The sequence below is a fragment of the Colias philodice genome, chromosome 13 (genome assembly GCF_061535455.1).
Source record: "Colias philodice isolate Cphi_HAF_F1 chromosome 13, ilColPhil1 Martin Lab GWU primary, whole genome shotgun sequence".
Taxonomy (NCBI): Eukaryota; Metazoa; Arthropoda; class Insecta; order Lepidoptera; family Pieridae; genus Colias; species Colias philodice.
In genome coordinates, this window is record NC_143098.1 from 8074706 (window position 1) to 8088094 (window position 13389).

General features: G+C 33.6%; 1 protein-coding gene across 1 annotated transcript in view; it reads right to left on the reverse strand.

Moving 5' to 3' along the window:
* Positions 1-10188: 10188 nt before the first annotated feature.
* Positions 10189-13389, reverse strand: part of LOC149483528 (uncharacterized) — a 66680-nt gene continuing 63479 nt past the window's right edge. Inside the window, exons 3-4 of the mRNA XM_089702618.1 lie at positions 12066-12284; positions 10189-11842 (exon numbers count right to left, since the gene is read on the reverse strand). Coding sequence (XP_089558744.1) covers positions 10733-11842; positions 12066-12284 — 1329 coding nt within the window. The 3' untranslated portion in view covers positions 10189-10732. The remainder of the gene's footprint in view (positions 11843-12065; positions 12285-13389) is intronic.

Consider the following 13389-nt stretch of genomic DNA (forward strand, 5'->3'; position numbering starts at 1 on the left):
ACTTATTATCGTTTGTTTTTATAGTTTAAATTCAAAACATTGGTCTTGTAAACCAAAAATATTTTTTTTAAAAAACTTCAAAGAAAAGAATTTATTCTTATCAATAAGACTGTTTAGCCGTTGAATTCAACTAGTGCATTGGTGAGCGATGGTCTAGTCGAATCGTTGAGTGTACATATAGACGGTTAATTTAACTAGTCCGTTGATTCCATGACGCCCATCCCTAATTCGCACTCGTATTGCCGGTCCTTTGACTCGCGCGCAAAAGCCGACAGCAGTGAGCAGGACGATGAGCACGACGAGTGGCATGACGAGTAACGTGGCCACACTACGTCCCTGCCTACTTCCCTCGTCACTTCCCATACCACTCGTCGAGTCGTGTGGCTGGGGTATTAAGTTACATCAAGATTTTCTTTTCCAGGTGCAATCTTCGTGAATCGTGTTTTATAATGTGTATCGTTTGAGTGTTGTACTTACCTTTTATATTATACATAAGTAAAGTACCATCATAAATCAATTTGTTTTTGTTAACATAAATAACCGCCTTGCATTCCGCCACATTATTATATTTGCATGATTATTATTAAATTGGAATAATTAATACTCTATAATAATTGACAAAATTGTTAGTATTTATTTATTAAGAATGATTCTTTTTGAAGCGAATAATTGTAAATATCAGTAGGTATTGATATAAATAGCTTTATCAATAATAAATTAACAGAAAAAGACAGCTGGTGCTTAAAAAAACAAATGGATGGAACAACTCGTATTATTATTTTAGTTTTCATTAAATTATTAATGGATTTTACTTTATTTGCGACATTATATTTATCCACTATGGTACATTTGTTATGGTGAATTGAAAATTTTCTATAGCTTCTATAGCTCTCATTCTTGTTCCATGTAAAAGTTGAGATAAAAGTCGCAATTTTCAGGACATGGAGGATCACGTTTTTTTGCTTTCTAAAAATGCAGTACCTCTTTTTAATTTTTCTTCATAGAGAAGAGAGATAACTCTATGACTCTACGATTTTATATTGGTGATATAAGCTTCTTGATATTGGTCATTGTGTTGGTCATTCAAAAGTTGTGTCATTTGTGGTGTCATTCAAAGTGGGTGAAAAATATTTAGCCTGTACTATGTGGTGAGTAAAGCGTGGTAAAGCAATGCAAATCGTAAAGATTATATTTACAAGAATATACTTACTTATAGGTTATTTAATTATTAGTTTTCCTCTTAAAACATAAATTAAAATTATTAATTAGGTTTTGTACCTGTACTCAGACCTCTAACAAACATCCCAAAAATACAAAGGTTAATATAACTATAAATATACGCAGTGGATTGTCTTCTCGTGGGTTTATTAGACAATATCGTTGGTTTCATAACACAAATGAGATATTATACCGATAACCGAATGCATGAACGTAGAAAAGAACCTTTTTTTCTACGTCCATGAGCGAATGTATGTTTTGTATGGTAGGTACATACATCGTGGATCGTGGGTTTCACGTCTTTGGACTGCCGTTCCTGTGCAATTTAAATCAGTTACAGTTTATTTAAATCAGTTATTATGTATTTTATTTTCAGTTTCTGCTTTGTAGATATAGTGAAGTGCCTTTGCTTTTTGATTCCAATGGTAATAGCTGTCATGGTGGGCACATTCCTTTACAATCACATAAAGGCAGTAAGAAAAGATATACCTTAACAAGAGTATTATATATCTACTTGTAAGAATGGGATATTGACTTAGTGCAAATTATTCATGTGAGTTATTGTGGAGTTTTCCTTCAATACCAATTTAGTGAAACTTTATGGAGTTCAATCTTCAGCTATTTTTTGCATCACAATTATAGCTTTTGAATGTAAATAGGACAATTCATTTTTTACGTTTTTAATAAATGTTAAAATAACACCAATGCAATATTTTATTCGAACTTTTTTATTCAATTTCCAGGTGCAATATTTGCGAATGGAGTTGTGTGTTTTATTCTAGTGTTGTTATTTATTTTATTATTTATTTTATAAATAAGTAAAGATAAAAGAACCTTCATACCTGTTTGTTTTTATTAACAGTTATACAGAATACATTGAAGATAGGAATAAGTAAAGACTCAAGACCTAATCAATGATCTTATTCCTTTGCAAATAAAACACAATATTATTTTAAATATTGTTACCCAAGTAGGTATTGATCGAAAGTAATAAAAAAAAATATCCTCCAGATTTCTCTTTAATGAATTGAAATTGAATGATGGTCATGAAATCAGCTTAGGAGATTGTACATTTTAAATTACGCAATCAAATCAAATTCACTCGACCAATAGAATAAATATTGACGGTACCTAAAACCAGTAAAGTTTGGTACAGAGATAGTTTGAGACCTGAAAAAGGACATAGGATAGAAGATAGTTTTATCCCAGATGCCACAGGAACGGGAACTGGGGATTTTTCTGTGACTACACGGGTAAACCTGTAGATAATAAAAGTAAGTTGATTTAAAACATACTATCCAAACCATTAGGTATTAAGTTGCATTTAACGCTCTACAATAATTGACGACAAAAACGTATAATTTATTTATGCCATTAAGAATAATGATTGTCTCCGAACAAGCGAGTAATCGGAAACAATATACCATCAGTTATGATATAAACACGCATCATCAATAAGTAATTAATTGAGAAAATCCGCTTGTGTTATACCTACTGAGTTTTAATGAAGATAGATCGCTTAAAAACGCTCGTGAAAGATAATTAATGCTTCCCTCTCATAATACTACAATTAATTAACTTTTTTGTTCAAATATCAATAATGAAATACGCACTCATGAAGTGCGTAAATATATTTTAATTGTAAGATCATAGAGAGGAAATGTTTCGTGTTTAATTAAGAAAAATAGAAAGACTGATATTCAACAGAATGGATGAAACATAAATTTTCCATGCTAACCTACTCTCTTTTCTTCAACTTCCTCGAGAAATGTGATCTTTATAAGCTCATTTAAGCGCTAATAGCACTGTACATTCGCTTCATCTAACGTAACTACCATTGAATAAAAACAGATTTGGATGTGTTTTAAATATCCTAGCTTCGAATTCAATTATCGTTGTCCAATCAAACGAACACAGCAAACAAAGCAAGTGGTCACACCAGACCGAATTGAATTGGACAAAGCGCATTTCATTATCGAATCGGATATACGATACACCTGTATGTAGGTATACGTTGGATACTACAAAAACCGGACAAGTGCGAGTCGGACTCGCGCACGAAGGGTTCCGTACTATGGGGACCCCCCCCCTTATAAATATTTTTTAATTGTTAGTATTTGTTGTTATATCAGCAACGGAAATACATGATTTGTGAAAATTTCAGCTTTCTAGCTATCACGGTTTATGAGATACAGCGTGTAAATGCAATCACTTGAAGGCTGTTTGGCGTTTGAAATTTGAAAACAAACGGGGTGGAATTGAATTCTTTTGGCTCAAATAATCGTTTGGGAAAAGGTAGTTTATTGACTGAATAATTATTTTGTAAGTTCTCACATATTTTAAAAAGTGCATGCAATAGAGCAATGCCACATTAATATCATACTAATATTATAAATGAGAAGGTTTGTGAGTATGTAGGTATTTATGAATGTTTGTTATGCCCCAGCCACACGACTCGACGAGTGGTATGGGAAGTGACGAGGGAAGTAGGCAGGGACGTAGTGTGGCCACGTTACTCGTCATGCCACTCGTCGTGCTCATCGTCCTGCTCACTGCTGTCGGCTTTTCGCGCGAGTCAAAGGACCGGCAATACGAGTGCGAATTAGGGATGGGCGTCATGGAATCAACGGACTAGTTAAATTAACCGTCTATATGTACACTCAACGATTCGACTAGTCCATCGCTCACCAATGCACTAGTTGAATTCAACGGCTAAACAGTCTTATTGATAAGAATAAATTCTTTTCTTTGAAGTTTTTTAAAAAAAATATTTTTGGTTTACAAGACCAATGTTTTGAATTTAAACTATAAAAACAAACGATAATAAGTTTTTTAGTAATACTTTTTTTAGGGAGTATAATTTTTGTAAGAAAGCATAAATATTTATTAATTGTTTTATTGAGATTAGAATTTATTGTTTTAAGAATTTATTTAATAATAGTTATTTATTTTACACATGGACTAGTCGAAGATTTTAACTAGTTGAATGACTAGTTGATGAACGACATTTAACTATCTAGTCTCGTTGATGAAAAATACGTCGACGACCCATCCCTAGTGAAGAGCGTCGCGATTAATCGCGCGAGTAGAGCAGTGTGTGGCCAGACGGCAATATCGAGGCGAGCGGCAGCGCGATGAGCAGGACGAGGAGCAGCACGAGTAGCAGGACGAGTAGCATAGTGTGGCTGGGGTATATCTCTTTCACGCAAATACTACTGAACCAATTACAATGAAATTTGGCACACCTATAGAGGGGTAACTTGGATTAACATATAGGATAGGTTCCCGGAAATGTCACAGGAACGGAAGCCGCGGGCGGAAAGCTAGTACATAATATTATATCGTTATACATGAGTAATATATCATAGTCATACCTATATGTATAAGTACGAAATCAATTTTGACTGTGCCATTCATAAGATATTAAACAGTTTCCTGGAAAATCCCAAAGGAAACCGAGATATTCCTCTTGAGAAATTTACACAGTACATGTACTATATTATTACATAATATCTAATAATCTGATTTAATATTAGGAAAAATTATAGTATCTCATTTAATTTGGACAAAGATTTAAATATCTTATGCTGTCTTCATTCTGGCACTAAAGTTTAAAGTTAGAAAAAAATATAATATTCAATATTCCATAATTGCGTGTATCTTTCTTTATTTGTTTCAAAAAAAAATTTTACATAATAGGTATTGTTACTTATGTTGCATTGAACCCCACACTAGGATCCCCTGTGTTGTGAGGCTCAATCTCTTTCATCGTATTACATAACAAAACAACAAAAAAAATATATAATATATTTTAAACAAATAATTGCCATTTTAAGTATTGAGAGTGTGTGTGTATTATACGTACGCATACGTGTATATGTGTGTGTGTGGTACGTTACTTTTGGAAACTTCTGTTGCGCAAAACCGAGGCGAAAGTCTAGGTAAGTATTTAAAACGTAATCCTAAGTACATATGTACATTGTACAGAATGAACAAATCAATGGATTAAAATGTTTAAATCTTACAAAGCATTTCAAGAGGACGCTTCACGCTCCGATTAAGATAAAAGTATTGCAAGAACCTTTCTCACTAAACAATACCGCAGACTACTATGTACTTTCTGTCGTGGAATCTTTTATTATTTACACATTGGAACATTGGTTGAATGCTTCTTTCGATATTTTTCAATATGTATGATTGTTATTGTATTTATCGGTAGCTACTTAAACATAGTATTTATATTTATTACGCAAATCTTTGGTGTCTCATGAATCAAAGAAAAATAGTACATAATAAAGCTTTACTAACTAAAAAAACAAAATATTAAATAACATTATTACGAGTATAATGCCTGTGTGTGCACGAACTAAATAGCCGGGGGTTTGTGAACCGCAATGCTCAGAGCAAATTTACACTACCTACGTTGCAAGCTTCAACGGAAAAAGAGAATATCTCTGTATCTATAGACCTTTAAAGAGCTTTGAAAAAATAAAGCTATGTTCCCTCTGAATATATTATCATATCACATTTATTATTATTTTTTTCAAACCTGTATCAATTATTTGCTATATTGGCACATGTAGGAGATAAAAATGATCTTTCATAAACCAATTTGGAATGAGACTTTTTATAGTTTCATGCTCGCTTTTAAGATAATTGGTAGATGCATTCTACTGCATACATAGTATAAAATATTTTACAAACTTGGCTGTTCAGCTTATGCTTTAGTTTCAGAAACATCATGTTCCGTCCGTGAATTATGCAACTTCTTAACTACTCTGTACCTGACGATGGCTAAATTCACGTCGAACACCACATACTCCAACATACATTATACCCGCTATGATAATAACGTTTTCCAGATTAATATAAGACAATTCAATAAGCAATAAATCTGTATAAAAAAGGTAAGCCAGCCGGATCTAATTGGAGAAATAAATTATGGCTAGAGATTTCGATGAGTGCAGCTGTGGCCAGAGCTTAGGGAATACAAAACTAAACAAGGCTGAAAGAATGGGCCACAAACAATGGTTAGGTAAATAACAACCTTTTTGTTTCAAGCCATTCACATTTACTCTTTGAGTACTTTCAGGTAAATGTTATGCGGCCTAATTTATGTGTGTTAAAATGCTGTAAAAAGTAAGTATGAGTTTAGTTTTTGTTTGCAGTTCGTTACGGATTCTTATTATGTGTGAATGTGTGAATGAGTATGATTGTTAAAAAGCTTCAAAATAATTACAATTAAATATTATAAACTACTTACTAAATATGATTTTCCATAAAGTTGCTGCTGCTGCTGCTGCTTAATATTTTCTAGTGTTTGATTTTACGCAAGTATTATTACATTTAGAAATTAAAGACTTTTTAACAGATTTTAAATGCGATTGCGCGCTCATAAAACCCTCTAATGGTTCATGTCTTGTTTCAAATTAATCTAACATAATAATAATGATTTGAAGATTATTAATTGTGATAGGTACATAGAGATATACAAATGCAAATTGATACTACATATCAATCCATACTTAATATTATAAATGCGAAAGTAACTCTGTCTGTCTGTCTGTTACTCAATCACGCCTTAACTACTGTACCAATTTGCATGAAATTTGGTGTAGAGATATTTTGATACCCGAGAAAGGACATAGGCTACTTTTTACCCCGGGAAATAGGATAGGTTTTATCCCGGAAATCCCACGGGAACGGGAACTATGCGGGTTTTTCTTTGACTGCGCGGGTGAAGCTGCGGGTGGAAAGCTAGTAACTTATAACTTATACTCATAGGTATCTAAATAATCTGATTATCAATTCATTTTTTCAAAACTAAAAACCCGATATCGTTTAAGATTCGATTAAGTAAAATTAAAGAGAAAAATAATGAAATAAATAGCTTTTTTAATATAAACATCACAAGACATTTAAAATTTCAATATCCTACAATGAATTAAAACAACAGTGCTGGCATCGCATCACTGAGCATTTCTTTGAATATTGCTTTTCATTCCATGGACTGACATTATTCAATTTTTTGTACAGTTTTAATTTACATTACCTACTTACAGAAATAAGAAAAACATACCAAAGCTTTGTACTACAGAAATATTCACGAATGAAATATTACTTAACGTAATAGTATTTATTAAACACTCGTTACGCATTTTAATTTGATTTAAATTAATACAGAACCTTTTGCCATTTTTGTCTGAATATATTCGATTTATGGGATATTTCTGTATAAATAAAAGATCATTCGTTAGCAGTGTTGTCGTTACAAATAGACAAATTGGTTCAAACCTTTCTACCACCAATTCTAATATGTGTTCTATGTAGAGTTGATAAATATTTTGTTTATAAATGAATAAAAACAATATAAGACACGTAAGCAACAAGAAAGCTTTGGGGAGAATATTCGATCAGACTCCATTGGAATATTTTAACGTCCATTTGTATATACATATATAGGAAACTACATGTATGATGTAAATGTCGAGGAAGTGATTGAGAAAGTGCAATAGTGTGTGAAATTGTGTTGTGTTGTATTCTTGTGGTAATCACATCATAACTAAAATTCGTAGAACTTCGCTGTCTTCCGATATAACATTGCAGTTCCTTTACTGCAAATATCTGCCAAATTCCCCTTTGTATATCAGTTAAAATGAATTTATGAGTGTGTGTGCAAAGCGAGCTGACACGAGGTCTATAAATCAATATAATTTGTTATATAAACATAGTTTTATGGATGAATCTAGCTCACCTACACAATGTTATTGCAATTAGGTGGAAATGCCGGCGCTGTGCGAATGCACCGATTTGATCATTTTCTGGCATTCACACCGTAGGTATTTACTACTCTCTTTAAACTTTATTATTTTTTTGTGTTCTGCGGGGATATTCATTAGGATTGTAAAATACAAATAAAATTGAAATGGATACTGACTCTATTATTCTTTAATAGTTAGTACATTCTGATTTCTGATGATATCGATAGAGGTCCTTCTTCCAGAAATTTCTGCCTCTGATTTGTTATTATATGATAAAGGTGTTTGGAATAAAAATACATTGAATGTCTTATCGTTTAATTAAATCTCTTAAGCTTATTATAAATTAACACATATATCTTAAAATAGGGATGGCGATCTGAGATCGATTAATCGAAGAATCGATTTTTCGAGCAGAAAATATCGATTTTTTAAATCGATATGAAGTACTGTGTCGATTCACTGAATCGATATATCACCCTTGAAAATCGACATTCGATTTTTTCTGTTTTGGTATAAACCATACAATTATTTGCATTTAGTTGAATGTGCCTGAATTATAAGAGTGCTGCCGGTTAAAGAGTTAATTACTCATAAACTCGCGAGATGGCTGTATGTTTAGTATCCTTTACTCGCCTCTCTTTAATAAAAAAGTTACGTTTGTTTAGATATTGAGCATTGGGAACTATAGTTCCCAGTTATAATTCCCAATGCTTAATATTTAAACTTTATTTTAACTTATTTTTTACTTTTTTGCAATCAATAAAAACATTCAGTATATAAATACTTATTTTTTTTTTATAGTTGACCTTATAGTTTGATGCGGTAATAAAAATAATTGTTATTTTTGAATTCCCTGATTTTATTGATAAGATATCGTTAATTGCAATATTAATCTTGTTTTTAGTAAAATTGATAAAAATTTACATTGTAAATGCAAACTTGAAAAAAAGATCGATTTTTTAAGAATCGATTTTGTAGGCCTCGATTTTTTCGTGAATCGATTCATTAGACTACGATTCGAATCGATTTAAAAATCGATCTTTTTCGTAAAGAATCGCCATCCCTATCTTAAAACAGCTCTGACTAGCAACATTTTCATAAATATCTCTTAAATATGTATTATTCCATAACGTACATAATTATTTAATGTATCTATTATACATTATTTTATACTAACACATGTCAACATCGATTTTTATATACTAAATATTAAATTATTTCTAAATAAGCGTTTGTGTACATTTATATGACTAGTAAATTTCTTATTTGTTACTGACATATAAGATTACAACATAATTAATAATAATAAATATAGTTAAAACATTGCTGATTTATTTATTTGCGCAAATTCTCCTACAAACTATTAAAATAATGCATTGTATTTGGCTCTCTTAAGATAAATAACTCTTTTTGACTCGTGTATATAACAAAAATATTTAACAAAAGAAAAGCATATTTTTATGTATATTCTCAATTTGGCATTATAATTTTCTATTTTTTTTGTAAATATATCGTGATTTATGTTTGTATTCTAGGTTAAAGCGCTTATAGCTTCCCTAGCGAATGTATATTTTTCATATATAATATACAGTGTGTCCGGACATGACATACCGATATTTGAAGGGGCTATTCTCCAGGTATTTTTATCGACAATTCAACCCCTCTACAGTCCCCTACCTCACCCCCCTCAAAATGGCAAACCTATCAATTCGGATAGTGAATTTATGAAAATTGTAATAACTTCGAAAGTGAGTGTCACAAAATACTAAATTTGGTTTTATTTGAACAATAACAAGTTATTCTAGGGACCACTAAACAAATTTAATTGATAGAGTGATGAAACATACTTTAAAAAATTCGAAAACCATTTTGAGGGGGGTGAGGTAGGGGACTGTAGAGGGGTTGAATTGTCGATAAAAATACCTGGAGAATAGCCCCTTCAAATATCGGTATGTCATGTCCGGACACACTGTATATATAAGACTTACTCGTAAATTCATATTTATTGTAATCTCTAATATATCTAATTTAAATTACCAACATGGATTATAATAAAAACTGCTTTTGAAGCACGAAATCTGCAATTGAAAAAAAAATTTATTATCTCTAACTTACATTATGTCTCAACAAACAGAATATTCAGGAATGTTACAATTATGAATAAAGAAATAAGTAAATACATAAATTAATTAATTAGATAAAGCCTGAACTCAGATTTTATGCGTACAATGGACAAGTATTTAAAAATAAATGGTTAATGAAACAAATTGCAATGCGGTTACTTTCCAAAATTTGGACGGCGACTATGACAGAAAAGCGTAGACTTTTTACCTTTTTACATATTACAAATAAACTATGAGACTAGATCAACATTGCATACAATATATCCACAAATTTCACGTTATTTTTATTTAAATATATAATCCACAGATTTACAAATAAAATATAGGTATTCAACAGTTTCTTAATTCTTCTAACTCTATGGAATATTATGAGTTAACAGTACGCACAATAATAATACTTCAGTAAAGCTAACGATATGGAGGAACCCTGTAAGATAAAATCATTACACCTATATAGAATAGTAAAGAGATAGGAAACATCTTTGGTCACAGTTTGGTCGGGGAGAAAATACAAAGCATAGTAAAATTAATCTTACAGATAACATTATCAACTGGGCTCAACTTCATGCACATTTTATTGTCTTTGTTATGCGCATTTTAATTTATTTCTACATTTTATTTTTACCCGTCTTATAAAACGTCATGTTTATTATTTTGAGCGCGCTGTGGCCATGACAGTAATAATTGTTCATCAGCAGAACTTTCTAGTTTTACATTTTCAGATAGTGCAGGGGAATATGACATAGTGCCAAGAAGAGCCCCACTAGAGCGAGAATGCTGTCTACAAAGTGGACGACGAGATGGTGATTCGCTTTCATCAGACATTGCTCGAGTTACGGTGATTCTTGGGGATTGGCGTCGACGACGGTCTCTGTTCATGCCTTCTTCAAGTCCGAGTGCTCGACCAAGGACAACATGGGGAGGTGCGCGTATTAAAGGTATAGCAGAGGTTCGATTTCTGGCTGTGTGTGCTTCCTCGTCTTGCTGGTCCTGGAGCATGTTACAAGAAGCAGCTCTTGGAGCCGGACGTTCACTCCCTCGGGCACCCATAGCCGCTGCATCTGATAGTCTCCGAGTTGTCGGCGGCCGTATACAACCAGAACCAGCTGATAAAGAAGGGCGTCTAGAACCACATGCGCTTGGTGTTCGCGCCTGAATTTCCTGAGTGACTTCGCTTTTTGTCATCCGTTTTCGTTTATAGTTCCGCAATGAATCTTTTAAAGCGCGACTTCGAATACCATATAAGACACCATTTACAGGGGGCGCAGCTGATAAAAGAGCTACCGATAACGCAGCTAGAAGTCTTGGTGGAACTGCAACAGCTGGCCATATTAAAATACAGTAATACGGGAAATATAGTATAGCTAGCGATCCTAGCGGTTGAAGAACTGCTGAAAGTGCTCTTCGTCGTGGAGGTGGAGGCGGTGAGAATGGGTTACGTTGGTGGGTAACAGTCACTTGGGCAGATAGTGTCACTTCGTAAATAGCTGCAGCTATTCGGTGTCTGTGATAACGAGCGATGCGTAAAATTTTCAGACTACATGCAAGTACCAAGGCGGTTGGCAGAAGTAAAGTCAACAGGGCGTATACTAAGCAGAATGCGAGTGCGGATGGTCCAGCGCCGCAATCAGGAGCACACCCTCCCAGTCCAGCACTATAGGCTAGGGGAGGCTGAGCCGCAGCAAGAGGTGCCAGAAGAGCAGCAGTTGCAATCCATCCACTGGCTACACAAATTAGTACCTGCAAAAATAATATTGTCTGATTAATTCTTCAAAAGCTCTTTCATCTTCATTGCAGATGGATAGGAATGAAATAAAAATCGTAATTAAAGTAACTTAAATCTACGCTGGAATATGGATGAAGAATGAAGTAACTGATAGGTAAGCCATAATTATATCTCCCCATATTCTCTTAATCTTACTGGGTTTGCTACTATAAACACATCTTATTCCAAGAACCGTACCTTCTTCGCAGAAACAATAGCGGCATAATGCAAGGGAGCGGCTATCGCAGCGGCCCTGTCTGCGTGCAGGCCACACACGGTCCACAGCTGCAAGGGGTGTAGTGCATGTAATAATGCCCCGCACACACACGCACCATTCCCCCCACACAGCGCGGCGCCGCTCGCCAACGCACCCACTGCTCCGAGATGCACCAACAGCACTGATGATGCTGATGCTGGCTGAAAAAAAAAGCAACAGTTTCCTTATTTTGAAACAACGTTCTCAACAACCATGGAGGTTCTCATTTTGAAGCATTTTTTGTGAAAAACTAATGTGAAGTTATTTTTTTTTTGTGAAAGCGTGAGCTTTAATTTAAAGCTTTTGAGACACGACTTTTTTTAATCGTTCAAATTATATATTAAGTAACGTAATTTTTCTGACTGTTCCTTTTATTGACTGTTTTTATTAAATAAAGATACAGCTGATGATATGCGAAATAAGCAATTGAATATGTTATATGAGTGAACTACACTTTATGTAAAGAAAAATACATAAACGCACTTATGTAATATGAATAAAAATCACTCAGAATATGTAGGTTTCGTTTGTAAAAAAAAATGTATTCCTACGTTTGAAAATCTACTAATTAGTACACATAATAAAATGATATTGGGATTTCAAAATCGTCCATGTTTATTTCAACAACAGTCATGTAATTGACAAGAGAGTACTCTTGTATACTGATTATTATCGAAAAATATAATTTGTGCGATAATGCTCTCGTTAAAATGAGGCAGGATTTATGGAAACGATTTTCAATTAAATGCATTTCTATTTATAAACAGTTCTCCGAAGTCGTTTCAGTTGAAACCTATCAATCTAATAATAAAGTACTTGAACAATATTATTAGCGAACTATAATCAGTTGCTGATTTTTCTCTTTTTAATATTTTTAAAATAAAATGTCAACAACACTCACAATGTAACATCAACACTTAGGGTGCACTCACACACATCAGTCACCGTCAAGTCACCGATGACTGATCGGTGACGACTGACGGTTTGTGTACGTATCCACAAACACCAGTCACCGTCATGTTGTCCGTCAGTCACGTCGCCGGTTTGACTGAATCATTGAACACATACATCAGGTTAGTCAGTGATTAGACGTGTGTCACGCTAGAGAACATGTAGCAATTGACGGTAGCACTACGCTGACTGAACTGAGACGTGACGGCACCGGGTGAGTGGGGATAAAAGTATGGTACATGTATGGAAAGATTATTTGACGTGCCTGACCGGGGACGTCACTGATAGATTTCGTGCCGGCGACTGTCGTGTGGG